At 52.4% G+C, this 21,567-nt stretch overlaps 1 protein-coding gene across 1 annotated transcript; it reads left to right on the forward strand.

Annotated features, from left to right (window-relative positions):
- The first annotated feature begins 1,793 nt into the window (after window positions 1-1,793).
- On the forward strand, window positions 1,794-19,162 carry SUN5 (Sad1 and UNC84 domain containing 5). Its single transcript, XM_075528235.1, has 13 exons — window positions 1,794-1,879; window positions 4,606-4,664; window positions 4,871-4,942; window positions 5,938-6,004; window positions 7,468-7,529; window positions 9,077-9,126; window positions 10,333-10,367; window positions 12,555-12,663; window positions 14,828-14,903; window positions 15,962-16,077; window positions 17,535-17,702; window positions 18,042-18,128; window positions 19,031-19,162. Exons 1-13 carry the CDS (start codon window positions 1,794-1,796, stop codon window positions 19,160-19,162), a joined length of 1,119 nt encoding a protein of 372 aa, XP_075384350.1.
- The last annotated feature ends 2,405 nt before the right edge of the window (window positions 19,163-21,567 follow it).

Genomic DNA, 21,567 nt, shown 5'->3' on the forward strand with positions numbered 1-21,567 from the left:
GAAGGCCCTTGTAACAATTACAGCAGCAGCATTTCAGGTACTGAGACTCTGTGTTATGTTCTTATTTTTGCTGTTAACATAAACTTAGTTCTTTACCACACCACTGTATTAGCTTACAATTTAGAGATCAGAAGTCTGAAATGGTTCTCAATGGACTGAAATCAAAGTGTCAGCGGGGCTGCATTCCTTCCTTCCTGGAGGCTCCAGGGGAGAATTCCAGTTCTTGCCTTTTCTGGCTTCTAGAGGCCACCTCCACCCCTCATCTCGAGGGCTCATGTCTCCATCGGCAAATCCAGCAGTCAGGCCAACTCTTCTTCATGTTGGCACCTCTTCCTGCTTCCTGCCTCCCTCTTCCACTTACACAGCCACGGGTAAGTCTATTGAGCCCACCCAATGTGTGCGCCCAAGAGGATCATCATGTTTCTTATTTTTTCCACCTCCTTTCTTTAGGGGAAACTAATGATCAACTTTATTCCATCTGCAACCCGTCTTTCCCTTTGTCATGTCGTCTAACATATTCACATGCCCCAAGGGTTAGTCTGTGGATCTCTTTGGGGGTCATCCGTAATGGATACATGTTATCAGGAGAGACCAGTCCCTGGAAAGGGGCATCATGCTTGGCAAAGGAGAAGGGGTGTGAGAAAGAGGAAGACACTTGATGAGATGGGTTGGCACGGGGGCTACAACAGCGAACCACTGTGAGGGTGGGCACCGATCCCTTGTGTGCGCGCAGGGTTGCTATGATTGCGTTCAGCCCGCCAGCGCCTAAGAACAGCACTCTGCCTCAAGTTGATTTTGATGAATGGTAATGCCATGAACAGACCACCAAAAGGATTTCTTGGCCCTATAGTGGCTCAGCCCTGAGCTGCTGCCCACAAGGTAAACAGTTCAAAACTACCAGCCGCTCCACAGGAGAAACGCCAGGCTTTCTACTCCCATAAAGAGTTACAATCTCGGAAACCCACAGGGGAAATTCTACTCCATCCAGGCAGGTTTCTACGAGTCAGAACTGACTCAATGACAGTGAGTTTGGTTGGTCCTGGGTCTTTTCATAAGAAGTTCTCCATACCTTTCTTCCAAAGAGCTGCTGGATGGGTTGGAACCACCAACTTTTAGGTTAGCAGCCAATCAATCGCAAACCACCTTCCCTGGTGGCGAAGGAAAGTCCTAGATGGTGCAAACACCTTCTCAGCTCCTAGAAAGGTTGGGGGTTCAAATCCACCCCACGGTGCCTCAGAAGAAAGGCCTGTTGACCTCCTTCTGAAAAATTGGCCATTACACACGTTACGGAGCCCAGCTGACTCTGACACCCTGGGTCCCCACAGTCAGATCCAGCTGGACAGCAGCTGGGTGGGGACTGAGGAGAGGGGCATGGAGAGTGACCGCTTCATGGCCACGGGGTCTCCTTTTGAAGCGATGAGGTTCTGGAGCTAGATCATCACGATGTCACCAAACCAGGCACTGCCCTAAAAGTCATCACTGGCGAAGTGTACGCAGTGTGTATTTGACGACCAAACAAAAAAGAACGAAGTTTGCTTTAACCCTTATTTTAAAGGAAGGTTGATTACAATGGCTCCCTCCAAGGGAAGGTTCTAGGGCCAACCTGCAGGCTGGACTGGGGTCCCCACCCACCTGTTCTGTGAGGTCACAGTGCTGGCAGCCCCACATACCCCAGGCAGACGCCACATGGCACCTTCCAGAGGAGCTTCAGAGGCAGCGGCAGCAGCTGCCACTTTCTCCTCACCAACTCCAGAGACCGCACCTCCATACCCCAGTGCGGGTAAAGAGAGCCAATGCCTCGGTCCCCGAGGAGCCCCGGGGACTATGGAGCCTTCATCCAAGACCAGGCCCAAGGCACCAGGGATGCCCGGCCCAGGAGGTGAGGATAGTAGCCCCTGCCTTTGTCCAGCCCTTTACAACCCACAAGATGCCACCTCACAGGTCTGTCTTTGGCTGGCACTATCACCTGCATTTTACCCCGGCAGCAACTGAGGTCACCAAGGGGTGGCAGTGAGGGTCCCAACGTTGTCATCCAGGTAAAAGGCAGCCGTCCTTCCAGCCTGTGTCGGCTGAGCACCTACTATGTTACCAGGCAGGGCCAGCAAGCCCCATATGGCACCACATGGGCATGGCCCCTGCTCTCGTGGAGCTCACAGTCTAGTGAGGGAGACAGACACTCAGTAGCCACCTCCATCTGGCCAACAAGCCTCTGGTTGCAAGTGACAGAAATTCTAACTTAAAACGATGCCTCGCTGAGCATGATAGTGGGACAAGAGGAAAGTAAACAGAAATAGAAGAAAGAACTAGGAGACAAAGGACATTTATAGAGGTCTAAATACAGGCATGTACATATGTAAACATATTTATAAACAAGGATAGGGAAATAGATCTTTGTACTTATATGTTAAGTATTAGGGTAGCAGACAGACATTGGGCCTCTATTCAAGTACTCCCTCAATGCAAGAACACGTTGTTCTAATAATCTGGCTTTCTGGGATGCTCGTTTTCCCAACATGATCATTGAAGACAAAATGAGTGCATAAGCAAATGTGGTGAAGAAAGCTGATGGTGCGGGCTATCAAAAGATATAGTGTGTGGGATCTTAAAAGCTTGTAGATAAACAAGAAGCCATCTAGCTGAGAAGCAACAAAGCCCACATGGAAGAAGCATACCAGCCTGTGACCACGAGGTGTTAATGGGATCAGGTATCAGGCATCAAAGACCCAGAACAAAAAATCATATCAATGTAATGGGGGGAGGAGTGCAGAATGGAGACCCAAAGCCCATCTGTAGACAATTTGACATTCCCTTACAGAAGGGTCGCAGGGAAGAGATGTCATTCAGGGTCCATTATGGCACCAACGAAACATACAACTTTCCCTCTAGTTATTTAATGCCCCCACCCTCCACACACATACACTATCATGACCTCAATTCTACCTTACAAATCCGGCTAGACCAGAGCATGTACACTGGTACAGATAAGAGCTCTAAACACAGGGAATCCAGGACAGAGAAACCCCTCAGGACCAATAATGAGAATAGAGATACCAGGAAGGTTAAGGGGAAGGTGGGGGGAGAAAAGGGAAGCAGCGATCACAATAATCTGTATAGAACCCCTTCCTAGGAGGACGGACAACAGAAAAGTGGGTGAAGGGAGACAGTAGTTGGTGTGAGACATGGAGGGGGGGATGATTTATAAATTATCAAGGGTCCATGAGGGAGAAAGAGTGGGAGAGGGGGGAAATGAGGAGCTGGTATCAAGGGCTCAAATAGAAAGAAATTGTTTTGAGGATAATGATGGCAATATATGTACAAATGTGCTTGACACAATGGATGGATTGTGATAAGAGATGTAAGAGCCCCCAATAAAATGATTTTAAATAAAGGTAGTATAGTATAGTGTCAGATATCTAAGTAATATACTATGTTTATTTTTGTATCTTGTGATATTTTACCATTTAAATAGTATTTGCCAATCATTAATAACTATAATTTGCTTTAATTTCCTTTCTCGTCTGCAGTAAATCTTCACTTTAATATTTTTTTAAATGCCTCCTTCTGGGCCCCCCAAAGAGTATGCCTCTCCCAAGGCATACGGGAAAACAGTACACTGGGGTGAGCAAAGACATTATTAGATCTTCAGTGTCCATCCTCCGTATGCGGATTCCTTGGGAGCCTACAAATACATTTATATATTTGGGAAGGGTAGATAATATACTATCACAGTAGGGCATATATGTAACTCTTAATAAATAAACAGAGACCCATTTAAAAAAAAAAACCCACACTGCCATTGAGTTGATTCCAACTCATAGCAAACCTGCTGGACAGAGAAGAACCGTCCCTGTGGGATTCTGAGACTGTAACTCTTTCCAGGACTAGAAAGCCTCTTCTTTCTCCCTCAGAGCCGCTGGTGGTTTTGAACTGCTGACCTTGCAGTTCGCGGGCTAATGCATAACCACTGTGCCACCAGGCTCTTCATAACCACATCAGGGGCACAATAAAATGTCTTTGGAAATGACTTACTGCACAGGTGTGGGTGGCTCTAGTGTACGCGGGTTCTATAATTTCTCAAGGGCATCCAGGACTCAGTTTCCTGATGCCTGCTCACTCTCTGTGTGGAGCCTCCTGTCACAGACACAGAGGGCTACTTTCGGTCCAGGGCTCATGCTGAAATGGACACAGGGTGGGTGGAGCGTGAACATCGCCTCTCAGGCCTGTCTTTTTAGCAATGAGAAAACCTTTCCCCCAAGTTTCATACTTAGGAGGACTGCCGTAAGCTCCCATCAATCGGGATCATCTAAGATTGTGTGGGGTAGGAGGGGACAAGGCAATCAAAGCAGCCATCTGGCAGCAAGAGGAGGTGGTGGGTTCTGAATGACCACCAGTGGTGACTGTCACAGTCAACAGGTCTCCTTTCTTCTAGAGACCTGGATGTGATGTCAGTCAGACTTGGTCTGTCTCTGGTTCTGATCAGTGCCCACAGACTACTGGTCATGGGCAGTCTCTCCCTCTGAAACCTGGGGATGCCAACCCACTTGCCCTGCCCCTTGACTTCCCTTGTAACGTATGACGCATGCTTGTGAATCTTGTCATCTCCAGGATCACACAACGGAACCGGAACACCTGCAGGCTGCCGGAGGAGCCTTTGCCAAACACAGGCGAGCATGGAGCAGGGAGGAAGCCCTGGCCATCTTCATAGGCAACTGAGGGGCCGGGGCTCAGAGACCTGGGGTCAACCAACAAAGCGGAATGGAGGGGAGGAAGGGGAGGCTTTTCCCAAGCTCTGAGCGGTTCCCCCAGATCCCTGCAAGCACCATGTTCCAGAGACTTGCAGTGACCTTGAATGTCCCTGTGATCTCCCCAGATCCTGACACATTCCTGCTGCCGGCCCATGTCATAGCTCCAGGCCTGACTCAATGCATGCTGGGATTTGTGTGTACGTACATACTGAAGAACCACCTTGGCCATCCATGTAGACCTGGGGAAGAGAGTCCAGCCTTCGATCATGCTGACCTGAGGAGGAAGGGTGGACCAGTCTATGCTGGGATTGTGTCGCTCCAGCCAGGAGTTCTTTGATGGTTGGAGAGGGAATAAGAGGGAGGCTGACTAATAAGAGGGGGTGTTAACTGCCAGATACCCTCCTACTTTGCCTCCATTCAGGCCACTGGGGCAGGAGACAAAGGTGAAACATGGGCATGGTTAGAAGCAACCCTGCCTCCCTGCAGAGACATATTCCGCTTCCATACTCATTCATTCACTCGCTCAACCACTTGCTCAGACATTGCATTTCCCCAACCATCTGTCCTGCTGCTGTAATATCCATGCAGCCCATTCATTCATCCATCCGTCCATGGGGTCATCCATCCATTCACTCATCCTTTTATTTGTTGCTGTGTCAATGTACCCAGTCATTAACCCATCTCGTTCACTCATCATCTCTCCTGCCAGCCCTCCTCCCAGTCATCCTGCCGTCTATCCATGCACCTTCCCATCTACCCACACCCCATACAGCCAACCTCCTTTCCATCATTCCATCTACCCCTTGTTTCAATAACTAACCTTGGGCCCTGACCTTGGCGTGGCCCCATGCTGGGCAATTCTGAGCACCCAAGGGAGAACCGAAGACCCTCTTCCTAGTATCATGAGGGGATGAGCACTAGCACAATTCATATTTCTATGCTCTTGAATCGTCCATGATTTAAGCACCTATGGTCCGCTCACCACAAATATTGCTTACGTTCAGGACCTGTGCTCAACCCACGCTGGCACGTACCCTTAAACCGAGCAGAAAGTAGTCCTCCGCTCAGTCACCACGCCAAGAGGGCCTACACACCTCCAGGATCTTCTCCCAGGCCCGGGACAGCTAGCGAGTTCTTGAGTGGGTATGGGAACAAGAGAGCCGCTGCTCACTGCTCTCCTGTCTCCCAGTAGCCTGGTTCACCTGCCTGGCCTGCTTCCTGAGGACAAGAGCCCACAGAGTGCTATTCAACTCCTGCAGGTAAGCAGAAGCGGGCCTGGGACCAGGCAGCTAGTGACCGTGGCAGGTCCCTCATTGATCCGCTCTCCCCTGGGCTTTCCTCGAGGAGCCCTGGGCTCTGTGTACTCGGTGTTGGGCTGCTGGCTGTGCAGGTTGGAGCCACACCAGCCGCCCTGCAGGAGGAAAATGAGATGACCTGCTCCCATAAAGATGCGCAGTGTTGGAAGCCTGTGAAGACCGCCGTTACAAGTTGACAGCATCGGCTCATAAGCAGTGGGGTTTTTCAAAGGGTGGTGTGGTTTGGGGGTTTGGCTTTGTGGTTTCGGGGGGGGTTTTTGTTTGTTTGTTTAGTTGATTAGTTTAATTGTTTGCGTTCTGGTTTCCCCATCCCAGAACTCACAGTTGCCCCCCCCCCGCCCCCATCCCTCTAGCTCTCTATGATCCTGCCTCACTCTTCTCCTGCCCTGTGTGGATCCACTCTCCTGGCTTGTGAGAACCCCTTGATACACCATCCCTGTCCCTCACCCCTTGGCACATGCTTCTCTTCCAGCTCCAATGCCCTCCTGCCCTTTCTCTTTACCCTTCCATGGCAACCACTCTGGATTCCTGCAGAGTTGTCTGCCTCTTCAGCCAATTCAGGTTTCCATCTCAGCTGCTTCCTGCAGACCTACCCAGGGTCCAGGCGTGGCCCCCGCCACTCACAGACTCTCAGCTGAGTTGGAAAGGCAGCTGCCCAAAGTGGTAGTGCCAAGCCTGTTAGGTTATGACCCCGTACTTGTGGTTACCACTTTCTGGGGTCCTGGGGTCCCTTTCCAGAACCCACTTCACACACACACCACCCCCACACCACCCCCTCCACCTCACCGCTTTGCTTTCTCAGGCATGGGAATCTCCTGCCACCTCCATTCACGTATACTGACCTGGGAGGGAGAGGTAGGCAGGTGGACAACTCTGCTTTCACCCAACACATCAATTTTTCATTACACTAACAGTTTTATTGAGACGTCATTTTACATATCCTAAGTTCACCTCTTTAAAGTGTCCAGTTCCGCGGCTTTTGTGTATTCGCAAGGTGGCCCTCCATCACCATGATCAGATCCCAGAATAGTGTCGCCATGCCAGAAAGAAACGCCTCCCCCAGCCCCTAGTGCTGGAGGAAGGGGCATTTGAAGTGAACCAGATAGACCTATTCTCTTAGTGAGTCCAGCAGAGAGAAGGGAAGGGAAGGGAAGGAAAGGGGAGGGGACAAACAGCACACTGATGGAGAAAAGGGGCTGACGAAGAAGAGAGTGGCCACTGAAGGCCTACGATTTTAGAGGATGGGCTTGCTTTCCTTCGGAGCACGTACGGTGGTCGGCCTCTTGGAGAGGTAGCACTGCCCGGAAATGAATCCCTCGGGCTGGGAGAGGGGCGAGGGCCTGGCAAAGACTGCCGGTCTGTGCACGGCCCTGTTTCCCCTTCACGGCTGCTTCTCTGCCTTCCAGATCCAGGCTGCTCTTCCAGAAGCTCATGGAGAAGATAGGCCTCCTGGCCCTCTGTGTGATAGGTGCGTCCCCGGGGTCTGCCCGGTCCCTGGTCAAGGATTGAGGGTGGCGTCCTTGGGTTTGAACTCAGTGCAGGGAGGGTGAGAGAAAGGTTCTAGTATAGGTAGGCCATGCTACACTGGGCAAGACACTTCCCTTCTCCAAGCCTCGGTTTCCCCATCTAGCTAATGGGTGTTGCTGGGTGGATTAAATGATGGTGTCCAGGAACATACACTCTCCCTAAAGCATACTATGATACCTAGCACTTGTTGCCACTTTCTGGGGTCCTATGGTCCCTTTCCAGACCCCACTTCATCCCCCACCTCACAGCTTTGCTTTCTCCAGTACAGGAATTTCCTGCCACCTCCGTTCTAGAATCCTGGCCTGGGAGGGGGGCGGAGGGAGAAAGCTCTGCTTTCACCCAACACGTACATTGTTTGATAAACTATCAGCTTTATTGAGACATAATTTGCATAACCTTTTCAAAGGGTACAGTTTGCTGGATTTTAGATGGGCCTCTATCACCTTTATCAGACTCCAGACCCCCCATGCTGGAAAGAAACAGCCTCCCTCAGCCCCCAGCAGCCTCATCCACTCACTTCCGACCAGGGCAAAAAAAAAGGAAAAACCCCAAGTCACGGCCATCAAGTCCATTCAAGTACATAGCAACCCTCTGCCATAAGGTTTCGCCGGCTGAAAACCTTTATGAGACCCTACGGCCTCATCTTTCTAGGCAACCACTAATCTAGCCCTGTCTTTCCCTGAGCCTGCTCCGAACATTACCAGGCATGGAATGAGGCAATGTGGGCTTGCTTTCTCCCAGGCGCATCCGTGCAGTACTCTGTTTCTTTTCCTTGCTGGGAGAAAACATTCCACCTTATGGATCGGCCCACTTTGTTGATCCGCTCAACTGTGGATAGAGACTATCTCCGTGTGGAGGCTATTATGGAAGACCTGTCTGTTTATGCCAGACTACCCAGTGCTTATTCTCTTGGCTACAGAACTAGGAGTAAAAATGCCGGGTCATAGTGAAGCGGTGGTTCCGCTTAACTCTCTGCGCCAGTCCCCAAGCCTTTTCGAGATGGGTTCCTGTTTCTCAGCATCCCGCCAATGCCTGTAATCATTGTTCTTGCGGCCAGACTAAAAACCGAAGGCAAACCGGGGGCATTAAGCCGATTCCGACTCAGTACCTGTGACCCACCCTAGCGGCATCTCCATGCGGTTTCCGTTTGCATTCCCCGGTGGCTGATGGTACTGAGCCTCGTTTGTGTGCTTGGTGGCCACGTGTGCATGTCTTTGACAGGGGGATGCTCGTAATTTGGTTCCAGGCAGACGCTTCACTTACCTGATCCTCTTCCATAATGAAATAATAGCTGGTGCTGTCGTCACCTTTTACCGAGGCGCTAATAGAGGTCTAGAGGGTTAACTAAATTCCTCATCATTGCACGATTCTGGTTAAGAGGAAAAACTGGGGTTTGAACTCAAAGACCCCTCAACTGCAAAGCCTACACTCTTGCCTTTCCACATCAAATAGCTCACTCTCATTTCCCCCCCGCCCCGCCCCCCACAGGATTCTGGGTGTTGTCTATTCACTTACCATCAAAGATGCAATTCTGTCAGGTGAGTTCACGTCCTGTTCAGGTCCACCCCTGACGACCCGTGAAATTGGGGGCCGAACTGGCCTCAGAGGAGGGTTGCTCTGACCCAAGTTCCTGGAGGTCACCAGTAGCGCTGAGATGTGAGTGGGCTCTTCGGGGCGTGGCCTGGAGTGGGCGTGATCTTCAAGGGCGTGGTCACGAGTGGACAGGCTCTTTGGGGTGTGGCCTGCAGCCGTCGAGCAGGGCTGCGCTTGCGCACTGGTGTCACCTCCTTGGCTCCGCTCACTCTCACCATATCCGAACCCTGCTCCAAGCCTTGCTTGAGCAAAAGAACGACCTTGGAGAGGGGGAAAGGTGTGTGTTCCCCGACCTCCACCTCCCCAGAGCTGACCCACTGGAGAGACAGGAGGAGAAACTCAATGGCCCGAGCTTCCTGCCGGAGGACAGCAAACAAATCTATGGGAAAGCTGATCTGAGTGGCTTGTCGTCCCTCCCAACTTTCCCCACCTGATCGATTTCTTAAACTTCCTTCAAGGACCAGTTAAAGTGTCTCCTCCTCCAGAAACACCTGGAAGACAGACGCGGTCACGTTCCTCTCTCTCCTCTCACTGTCCTTTAATTAGGAATGCAATGCAATACTGATAATCCCTGAGTAGACTGGTGACTCCCTGGAGGCAAGAGCCAGGTCTTATCTGTCCCAGGAACGTCCAGTACAGAGCCAAGCACAGGGCTTTCACTGATCAATGTCGGAAGATTATGACCAGATGAGAATGGGAATATTGGGAGGATGGATTGATGGTTGGATGGCTGGGTGAGAACATGGATGTGATGGATGGATAGATGGATGAGTAGAGAAAAAACAGGCGGGAGGATCGACGGATGGATGAGTGAAAACGTGGCTAGATGAGAGGTTGGATGAATGGGTAACAAAATGGATGGCTAGGAAAGGATGAACAGATGATATAATACGTGGGATGGAGAGGGGGTGGACACAGACGGTGAGAAATGAATGGGTAGATGAATGGTACATGGATGAGGGTGGATGGATGATAGGATAAATAGGTGGATATGAAAAAGTGGTAACTGCTTTGGGATGGGTAAGCGGATGGGTGAATGGATGGATGAATGCATAGATGGGTGGGTGGGTGGATGGTGGTGGAAGCATGTGATCTGAGTCGAGATTCGGCCATCTGAAGTTGATCCCTTGCTTTCCCAAACACCCTACTAGGATCCAGATGAAAGTAATCCACTGCAAAACTTGAGGTAAGAAGAATCTGCTGAGTGGTCCGTTACCACCCAAACCCTGGAGCTAGAGTAAGGATCGGAGATGTCTCGGCTAGCAATGTGGGCTCTAGAACCAGACCAACCTGACTCAAATAAATCAGCTCCACAACTTCTACCTGGCTAGCCGTATGCACGTCACTTCACCTTTTTGGGTCTTAAACTGCTCACTTGTGAAATAGAAAGCAGGGTATTCCATTGACCTTGCTTGGGGTAACTACGGTCTTTAAAGAAGATGTCAGTGTTTGAATAGTTCCTGACCCATCGACAATCCTCAGTAAATAATAGCTGAGAACTTTCAACCAATAAGACACCACCTGGTGGCAGCATCCTTAATTGCAGACAAAATGCTCAGGAATATTTTGAAGACCAGTAAAAGACCATGCATAATGCTTTCGAGATAAGAATTTGTTGGGTGGGTCCAGGAATGAGCCAAAGAGAGTGGCAGAACATAATGCTAGCTGTTTGAGATCTAGCTGGCAGAGAGAGGAACTAAGAGTGTCAGTGTATTAGTCTGGGTACTTTAGAGAAACAAATCCACAGAAATTCATGTATAAGTTTTATATAAAGGTTAAGTGAGCATCAAGAAAACATCCCAACTGAGTGCTGCCCAAGCCCACAAGTCCAACATTAACCCATATGTCCAACACCAATCCACAAAGTCCTCCTCCATCTCACAAAACAGACACAATGGTGCCAACTGAAGGAGGAAAGCCAAATCAGTGAATGTGTAAGCATCTCAGCACTAGCAGGGGTCTCCACACGGCTGCTCCAGCACCCAGGGCTGCATTGGGGTAGGTCCATGTGGCTTCTCCTCAGTGATGTCTTGCAGGAAGTGAGCCTTGCCAGCTGAAGCAGGGAACTGGCTAAGGCAGCTGCACCCTGGTCCAACCATCACAAAGCAAGAGACCCGAGAACTAGAAAGGCAAGGTTTACCGAGCCATTTATCCCTCTGCCCTTCAATTAACCCCACTGTGTTTATCGGCCAGGTTGGCACAATAAACTACCCAGCTCAATCCATCCCTTGCCAACCTAGCACCTGTACATAATTCTTTGGCTTCATGATTGCAATTAAGTAACACTTACACCTTATTCCTATAATCCTGTGAATGTTTCCCTACCTATGAAAGTTTGCAAGCCAACCACTTCATACATTTATCCCCCCAATTTTGAGTATCCAATTTATATGCTGCCCACTTACATCAACCCAGTTCTCTGAGAAGACAATCATATTTTCGACATGAAGAGTCTTCATTCCAGTTGGAACCTTGTGAAGTCTGCACCCATAAGCAAAGTCAAATCTGGACAGGCCATCCATAAAGTCAGCAACAATATGCACCACTTCACAGGCTCAAAAATCTCCATCTGGTCAGGTTCTGGTCAACTCAATGTGGGCTGCCTCACTCAGGGTACCCATTCATTGCCTTGCCTTTAGACCATGGGTTCTCACCAATACTCAACAAGCCTAGTCCTCTCGTGCTAGGTCATGAACCTTAGATCACTCAACCCGCTCTCATCTTTTTCCTGTAAACCAAGCCCACAGGTGTTAGTGGCCAAATTCAACCTGTCTCTCTATTGCTGCATTTCTGTGGATTCAGGTAGCGTATTGTGCCAACCTGGCCAATAAACAGATGTGGGGTTAATTGAAGGGCAGAGGGATAAATGGCTCGGTGAGCCTCACCTTTTGAGTTCTCTGGTCTCTTGCTTTGTGATGGTTGGACCAGGGTGCAGCTGCCTTAGCAGTTGCCTGCTTCAGCTGGCAAGGCTGACTACCTGCAAGACAGCCCTGAGGAGAAGCCACATGGACCTACCCCAATGCAGCCCTGGGTGCTGGACCAGCTGTGTGGAGACCCCTGCCAGTGCTGAGATGCTTACGCGTTCACTGATTTGGCTTTCCTCCTTCAGTCGGCATCATTGTGTCTGTTTTGTGCGATGGAGGAGAACTTCGTGGATTGGTATTGGACATATGGATTAATGCGTCAATGTTGGACTTGTGGGCTTGGGCAGCACTGGATTGGGATGTTTTCTTGATGTGCACTTAACCTTTATATAAAACTCTCTCTTATACACGAGTTTCTGTGGATTTGTTTCTCTAAAGTACCCAGACTAATACAATCAGTAAGAGCATCGCAATTCATTTAGTCTGTGTTCTTACTCCTCCTGGGGAAGGTTTTACCAGGAGAAGGTGCAGCACCACACGGGGGAGATCCAAGACCTTCGATGTAGCATGAACCAGCTGATTGCCAGACTCCAGGATATGGAAGCTCTGTCAGATGAGGTGAGAGGAAAGCTATGTGCCCTGATTCACAGCACCTAACTTCTTCCTTGTGTTTGATTCTGTTTCCAATGTCCGAAATCATCCCCTCCCCCCTGCCTTGGCTTCTTCCCTCATTTTGATGGAGCCTATCCTCCAATAACTTCCTGAGAAAGGGTTAAAGAAAAGATATATATTTCAGAAACCATATGTTTGAAAGCATCTTTATTCAACAATTGCACGGAGTCGATAGTTTGGCTGGGTATAGAATTCTAAGTAGAAAATTTGTTTTCTTACAAAATTTTTAAGGAAGACCACCAATGTGTTCAAGTTTCTAATGGTGCTGCTTATAATTCTAATATCACCCTTATTATTTTTTTAATGTCATCTGTGCTGTTTTGAGCTTGGGGACAAGATTTAAACCCTAGAACAGGGGTCCTCAAACTTTTTAAACAGGGGGCCAGTTCACTGTCCCTCAGACCACTGATGGGGCGGACTATAATTTTAAAAAAACCTAAGAACAAATTCCTATGCACACTGGATGAGTCGGCTGCTAAGCAAGACAGGCAGCGGTGGCAAAAACACCCAGCAGGCTGGATAAATGTCCTCAGCAGGCCACATGTGGCCCACGGGCTGTAGTTTGAGGACCCCTGCCCTAGAAGCTTATAGAAAATCCTTTTTTATCTTTAATCTTACTAAGCAGTTAATGTGTGAGTTGGTGTTTTTCAGTAGTTTGGGGGATTTCACAGCCATCGTTACTTAAAAGATTTCATCTTTCCCATGATCTCTGGCCTCTCTTTCTGCAACTCCAGTTCATGCCCATTAGAGCTGTAGCACATGTTCCACATTTTTGCCATGTTCTCTTCTTTTTTCCTCTGCTTGAGTTTCCCTGTCTTCTTTTGGCTTTCCTTCAGGTATGTGAATAAAATCTGCTCTGTCTGACTTATTATTAAGCTCATCTCTTTAGCTCTTCCCATCAGATATTACATTGTTTCATTCAAAATGCCTGCTTGATTACATTCTACAGATTTTGGTCAAAAACAATCATCCTCATTTCATTTGCTTTCCGCCTGTATTTCATTTAACACATTGATCATAGTTATTTTAAAGTCCTTGTCTGACAAATATGGTATCTGAATCTTTTTTTCCCACTTGGTTATAAATGATACCATCTTGCTTCTTTATGCCGAGTAATTTTTTAGTGTTGGCTTTTGAGGCAGATCAGTTAGGGCTGTTGGCCAAAGCACCTGGATGTGGCCTCTCCATGTGGCCTGGGTTTCCTCATGGCAGCTGCATGCCGACAGCGGTGTCCCGAGACAACCTTGGTGGTGCTGTGTCACCTTCTCAATGTTCGCTTCAGAAGTCACGTGACATCACTTCCACCATAGACACAGGCCTGACCGGAACATAGACCCCACTGCTCATTGGAGAGAGTATCAAAATCACATTAATGGAAGAGCATGAGGAATGGAAGGTCTTGTGGCCATTTTGAACAATTTCAGTCTTGTCAACAACTGTGAGAAGCCTAATCAAAACAATGGCTAGACTTTACTGTTCCGATAAAAATCACTGACTTGGAAACAAGATGGGGTAGTTCTGCTCTGTCCTATAGGGTCACTATGTGCTGGGATCAACTCAATGGCAATGCATCATGGATATAGTATTTATTGAGTGCTTACTGTGTGCAGACGCTATGCTGAAGACTTGTAGTCTTTTTCTGGGCATAGTGGTCCCTACCTCCCCGGGATTACGAGGGAATGCATGTGAATCTGATAACACTCCTGGCAGAGAGTACAGTCTGTAGACAGCTGTGTTATAATCTTTCGAACAGTCCAGAGGGTGCGGCACCATTATTATGCCCATTATACAGACAAGAAAAGCAAGACTCCGGGGGGTGGGGGTGGGGAATAACTTGCCCAAGACTCCACAGCAGTACACATCTGTGTGACTCCAGCACCTGGGACACCCTTTGCTGGTTGAGGTGGGTGGACAAGGAGTCAGTGGCTCTGAGCTGCCTGGGTTTCCCCACAGCACAGCGACTGGGTAGTCTCCCGTGTGGATTAGCCCGGGCAAGCAGGGAGAAGAGGCTGTCGCTGGTCATCTGTTACCTGGTGTGAACATACACACACAGGCTACGATTGGCATGAGCACATACGTGCACAGCTTGTATGTTCTACCTTCTCAACAGAGAATGGCCCAGAAAATCATGAAGATGATACACGGAGATTACATTGAAAAGCCGGACTTTGCGCTGAAGTCTATAGGTCAGTGACCTCTCTGCATCTACCTCAAGGTCTCGCAGGAGCTCTGTAGAGATCTCAGTGCTGGGCTGCTGCGTCTCAGGTACCCCCTCCGTTGTTGGGAAGTTCATCCTCAGAGCTCACCTGGTTTTCTTGCAAGTTTCTTGTTTTCCACGGGGGGGGTCTGGGGAGATGGTGGACAAGGATGCAGTGGTCATAAGGTCCGCAGCACTGTCTTTGCCTCTCTCCCACCCTTCACTCGCCCGCTGTGCTTCACTCAGCCCAGCTTTGCCATGTTGCCAGGCACCGGGTGCTAGGGGCAGGGAGCACCGCAGTGAGCAGGGCAGAGCCGCCTCTGCCCTCCGAGATAGAGGAGGCCTGCCACACAGGCCCAAATGGCGTTGGGACCAGTGCTGGGGAAATGGGAGATGGAAGCGGACGGGTGAGGTAGAGGGGTGCTGGGCAGAGCAGCACCTCCGGGTGGGGACATTGGGGATGAAACCTGGTGAGGAGGAAAAAGCTTCCCTGGAGGAAACAGGCCAGAGGAGGCCTCTGCAAGGCACTGCAGGAGCTCAGTGCAGGGGGGCTGGGAGGGGGTGAAGTGGGCTTCAGGGCTGGAGGGGTGGGCCAGGCCGGAGCAAGGGACACCCGGGCAGCTGGCACTGTTGCCCCCAGGCTCGCTGGTACATGGGGTCAAAGCCTGAGTAACCGTGGCCTCACTGAACCCTCAGGGCTGCCGGTCCTTCCTCGGTACCACGGGCATGAACATGTCAGTAGGGAGGCTGGCACCAGCTGTGTCAACATCACCAGGAGAGCACTTTGGTGCATTTTCTCTTTGGACATCACAGAAACCCAGGAGGCGGGTGCTATTGTTACTCCTGTTACTGTCAATTGGGTTAGGCCCATTTCCCAGAGGAGAACACTGAGGTTCAGCGATTGGGCCCAAGTACTTGCCTGACACACAGTGAGTGCTCCATCAATGGAGAGGTGGGGTGCTGCTCCATCAGGCGGAGGTCGGACGCAGGCTAACACTGGGGGTGGCTCACCCAAGGACACTCCTCCCCTCGACATCTCCCATGCAGGGGCCACCATCGACTTCGATCACACGTCAGCCACGTACAACCACGACAAGGCTCGCTCCTACTGGAACTGGATCCGACTGTGGAACTACGCACAGCCCCCAGACGTGATCCTTGAGGCAGGGGACAGGAAGAGAGGGGCAAGGGGGCGGGGACAGGAGCCGGGAGCAGAAGTTAGGGTGGAGACCAGGGACCTAGTGTGGGGCGGGTGGCATGAGATGGAGTGGGAGCAAGGAGGCACAGGGATGGGCCAAGGGCAGGTGGCAGAGAGTGGGGCTGACTGACAGGGAGAAGTCTGGGGCAAGGGCAGGGCTCGAGTAGGAGGTGGGAGCAGAGTACAGAGCTGTAGCAAGGAGAGGAAGTGGAGTAGGAACAGGGGACAGGGACTGCCGCATTGGCATAGAGGGTGTCCCTCCCAGCCCCGAAGGCTGAAGGGTTGGGAACCCCTGGGAACACGCTAGACAGTGGATCCTGATGTCCCCACTTTGCAGAGGAGGAGACTGGGTTGAAGCCTGCCCCACCCTCCCTGCACTTGCCTGCAGCCACTCGCAGGTCACCAGTGGTGAAAGAGACGGGATTCAGTCCCTTCATGATCCTGCCTCACAGACAGGGAGCGGGCGCCCCAAGAGGCCCAGGTGACAGTGAGGCCCTCCATCCACACACGCCTTGGCCTCTCCTCCTCGTACTCAGGGTCAGGGGCACCAGAAGGCTTGTTCAGGAGGGTCCAGAAGGCTTCCTGGTTGAAGCGGCCAACGACAGCAGGCAGAGAAGAGGAGGGACCAAGGGCCTGCTGGACAGAGGGACAGCAGCGTGAATAGCAGTGTGGTGGCGCTGTGGTTGGAGCCAGGCCTGGGGGCAGAGTGCTGGCTTGGGTCAGGTTTGGAGCCCATGGGAACCAGCCCCACAGAGCTCTGCCACTCATTCCATCCCGACCTGCGCAGCCTGGCCAAGCCCGCTTCAGTCCCCAGTCATCAGACTGACCCACCCTCGGCCTTCCTCACGTTCCCCTGCTTGGGGTCCCCTGCCCTGCCCTATCTTCCGAGGTGCTGCTATGCCTCCATCTCAGCTCCCCCAGGAGGTCTCCCCTGACGTCCTGTGGCCCTGGATACCCCGTGCCAACACACGCAGGACCCGTTCAAGGGACTCTGGCTGTGTGACTCAGCCCCATCTCTCTCTCTCACTGAGTCTCCGTATCCCTTTCAGGGGACAGGAGACTATGGTGGCTCAAGGTTAACTGTCCAGGTGGCTCTCCTACCTCCTAGTAGTGAGCCTGCTCTTTCTCAGTCTCCTCGTCTGTAAAATGGGGGGTGCAGTGCACCTACATTCCGGGAGTGTGGTGAGACCATATAAAGAAGGGGGTAGGGCTGAGGGAACCCTCCCTGCCATGACCTGTGGAGGGCTCATCCTTGCCACAGGCCAGCAGAGAGGCTTCCTGGAGGAGGTGGCCATGGATGCAAGCTTTGTAGACCAGAAGGGCCCCACTCAACCAGGAGAGCCAGGGTGGTCTAGGGGAGCCAGGGGGTGAGTGGCATGCTCTTCCACCCAGCGTGGCCTCCACCGTCCCCACTCCTTCCAGCCCAACGTGACTCCTGGCAACTGCTGGGCCTTCGAGGGTGACCGCGGCCAGGTGACCATTCGACTGCCCCAGAAGATCTACCTGTCCAACCTCACACTGCAGCACATCCCCAAGACCATCTCGCTGTCGGGCAGCCTGGACACCGCCCCCAAGGACTTTGTCGTCTATGTGAGCACGTCCCCGGGGGTGGTGGTGACTAGAGTCCCCCCTGAACACCCCCAAAAGCCATCAAGCCTCCCTTTTACTGACAAGGAAAGGCAGGCAGGGAGGCTCCCCAATCCCCAATCCCACAAATCAATGGCAGAGTTAGAAGCAGGTCCTCAGCCTTCCGACTCCCAGCCAGATGTTCTTTCCTAGCAGTTCCTGGGTGCCACAGTGGAACAGCACCCAGATAGGCAGGGAGTTCCCTGTCTTGAGAGGTACACAAGGGAGAAGGCCTGGAGAAGGGGGAGCGTTTCTGAATGCCCTGCCCTCATCCAACCCCTGGCCCCGGGTCTCCTTGCACAGGGCATGGAGGGCACTCCCAGGGAGGAGGTGTTCCTGGGCGCATTCCAGTTCCAGCCGGAAAACACCATCCAGATGTTCTCACTGCAGGTACCTGGGAGAAGGCCCCCGGGTCCACACGCTCCACCCGAACCCGTCTCACAGACGAAGCAATGGAGGCTCAGACAGATGGACTCGGGGTCCAGGGCTGAGAGTGGGCCCCAGGAAGAGCTGCCCTGCCTGTGGCAGTCCCCCACTTTCCCCGCTCTGCCCAGGACCACCTACCCCCTTCGCTAGCTGCCTCCCCCACCCCCAGGGATAGTAGGCGGGGCCCTGGGAGCCAGGGGTGGTAACTCCAAATTCAGAGTCTCCATATGGGAAGCTCTGTGGCCTGCACCCAAACCAGCCCCAAAGGCACATGGCGGGGAGGGGGAGATGCTTGGTAGGAGGAGAGTTGGGAACAATAATAGGATGGAAGAGGAGGTAGCCGGAATTGGGAAGGGGTGGTGCAGCTGATGCGGTGAGTGTCCGGACTTAGGAGTCAGGCCAACAAACTCCATTTGAACCTCAAAGTCTGGGAGCTCCTGTCTTGGGACCTTAGTTCCCCTTCTGTGATGCCCTCGGGGCCAGAGAGCTTCTGGGCCAAGGGGCTGCCTCCCACCAGCACGGGCAGAAAGGGGAAGGGGCTGTGCCAGTTGTGTGCCAGTAAGTTGCTTCAACCCAGATCTTGCTTCACACCCCAGAAACCCAGGAAGCAGGTGTTGTCATTCCCTCAGTCACAGAGGGGAAACTGAGGTCCAGAGATGGACAGTGATGTGCCCGGGGCCCCACAAGCATGGCAGGGCCCCGACCACAGGCTCTCTGTTCTCTCTGCCTTGGTACCTTCAATCCCAGTCCCTGCTGGGCCTGTGCCAACCCCAGCAGATCCCCATTGAAATGGGAGGCCTCCTTCCACCCCTAAGCGCCCTTGTGGCCGGGGAAGCAGCCCCCTTAGCCTTGGTTCTCTCTTTCAGAACCAGCCTGCCCGGCCCTTTGGTGCAGTCAAGGTAAAGATCTCCAGCAACTGGGGCAATCTACGTTTCACTTGCCTGTACCGAGTGCGTGTCCACGGCTCTGTGGCCCCGCCCGGCAACCAGCCTAGCTAGACCCCTACCCCAGAGAGATTAAAGTTTAATTTCATCCCTGAGTCTGTGTTTTCATCCTGTGGAGACCAAGACCAAGCTGGGCATTTGAGGTCCGAGGCCAATGTCGCCCATGACAGCCCATGCTGGGGGTCTGGGCACCAGCACCACTGCCCCCACAAGGGTCTGTCTCACAGGTGGGGACACTGACAGCTCTAAGTGGCCAGAGCTCATGGCTCAGGTGCAGAGGAGCAGCAGTCCTACCTCTGCCCACTGTAGTGTTTCAGCACCATTAGGACAATCTACTGTGTGCCATTAGGCAGGGCGTGTGCCCTCTCTGGGCCTCTGGCTTTATATGTGTACAACTTCGTTTCTTTCGTTCACCTGAATGTTCTTTGGCACAGCTGAGCCCCACCTGTCCCCACATTTCCTGGAGAGCTTGCAGAATGCTGAGGACAGACACAGTGCGCTGCGCTCCACAGGGACTCACTAGCCCCTGAGCATCCACCGAGGCAGACGATGGGAGGCCCAGCTCCATAGGAGGGAGTGTCCTACCCTGAGCTGTGCTTCAGCGGGCAGGCTGGCCAAGGTAGAGTAGGCACAGGGCCTAGAGCCTGAGGGAGGGGGGCGTGGAAAGGCTGGCGAGGGTCCAGCTGAGCATTAGAAGGGCAGATAACTCGGAAACATGCTTGCCTCCTGGGAGGGCTGGCCAGGAACACACTCCTGGACAGGCCCTTGTTCTGCTGCGGAACCCACCCCTTGGGCCATCTGCCAGGCCTCCATGCCAGCCCTGGGGACCTTCCATTATCCAGCCCCCAAGTCTGCCCTAACATGGTCTCCTTGGTCACCTCATTGCCACCCGTCGCCACCGTCGCCACCGGTCGGCCCGGCCCGGCATGATTTCCGTATTTCCATATAACCCTGTCATCATCAATGTCATCAGGGGCTGTCAGATGAGTGCCAAGTCACAGGAGCCTGGTCTGATAAAGCAGAGCTGAGTCACAGTGCTCTAGACAGCCAGGCCCTTTCTCCTGCAGAACCTTCGGTGGGACTGAACCGCCGACCTACTGGTTAGCAGTCGATCACTTAACCACTGTGCCACCAGGATTCTTCAGGGAAACCATACTTGTTATTAAAAACCCAGTCATGTGTAGGTATGTATTTGTGGAAAGGTCAACCCAAGGACACATTGCTGCCTCCTCCTCCTCCTCTTCCTCCAACCTGCACCCCCGCCACCACCACCCCAAAGCCTGGCCCTTCCAGCTGCTCTGTCTTGCTATGAGGATTTCCTCACTCACTCACACTACCCACACTGCAATGGGGCCCATGTCCACGCCTAGCAGTCCCTGTGAGTGTTACGACTGGAACTCTTTATGGAAGGTGAAACCCCTGTCTGCCTCCCAAGGAGCAGCTGGTGGTTTTGAACTGCTGACCTTCCGCAGCCCAATGGGTAACGACCATGCCACCAGGGTGCCTTGTCCTCCCACCCACTGGCCCTATCACTTGGCCAACCACATCACAATCTCGCAAAATCAAGTCCATCTTTGCCCTTAGAGCTTGGGTGGGGTGTTGGTTCACCCAAGGACATCCCCGGCCCCGTGCTGGTAGAGTGGATTCCGACACTTTCTTCTGCTACTGGTCTTGGAAGAAGTCTGGCCAGAGTGCTCCTTAGAGACAAGGATGGAGAGACTTGGTATACGTACTTGGGACACATTGTAGGAGAGACCCCTCCTGCAGGAGAGTATGCTTGGTAACGTGGAGAGGCAGTGGACAAGAGGACGACCCTCGGAACGATTGACCCATGGCTGCAACCACGGGCTCAGGCCGAGGACCCACCGTGAGGACGGCCCAGGACTGGGCACTGTTTCGTTCTGTTGTGCTGAGGGTCGCTACGGGTCGGAACCCACTCCAGGGCACCTGGCAACAACTCTTATCCGGTAGACCGATACACATGAAATGGTGTTCACTGGTCTCATGGAAAGGCCGCAGGTTCAAGTCCACCCTGCAGTGGCAGAGGCTGCCCCAGCCAAGGATGAACTCATTTCTGGGGCCACTTCTGGGGGAGAACAAAGCCTGGCCCTGAGCCTGGCTCCCACCCACCTCACACATCCCCACAACCCCCAGGACTGGCTGCCTGCCTACCTCTCAGCTCACCTGCTAGACTAAGCAGAGGAGTGGGCGACTGGCGGGGGCTAGGGTCAGCTCACTGAGACAACCAGGACCTAATCGGTGGTACCCTAAGCCAAACCACCCCACGGCCTCCACAGTGGCGCCTCTGATAAGCCCAAGCTCAAACCCCCGGATTTTACTAATCCTGCTAAATCTCTAGACGCCAGGCTGGGTGGGCTGGGTTGGGGCGGGTGGGGCCTCCACTGCTCCGGGCTCCAGGCCCAAAGATGCCTGGACAAAGAGCAGGACACAGCTTCCCA

The sequence above is a fragment of the Tenrec ecaudatus genome, chromosome 12 (assembly GCF_050624435.1).
Source record: "Tenrec ecaudatus isolate mTenEca1 chromosome 12, mTenEca1.hap1, whole genome shotgun sequence".
Taxonomy (NCBI): Eukaryota; Metazoa; Chordata; class Mammalia; order Afrosoricida; family Tenrecidae; genus Tenrec; species Tenrec ecaudatus.

Bases quoted from the DNA above. Each gene is read 5' to 3' on its own strand.
- SUN5 (XM_075528235.1), top strand. From the start codon at position 1,794: ATGCCTCGGTCCCCGAGGAGCCCCGGGGACTATGGAGCCTTCATCCAA. The intron at 7,530-9,076 runs GTGCGTCCCCGG...CGCCCCCCACAG, and splicing joins CCTGGCCCTCTGTGTGATAG to GATTCTGGGTGTTGTCTATT. The intron at 16,078-17,534 runs GCAGGGGACAGG...CACTCCTTCCAG, and splicing joins CCCCAGACGTGATCCTTGAG to CCCAACGTGACTCCTGGCAA.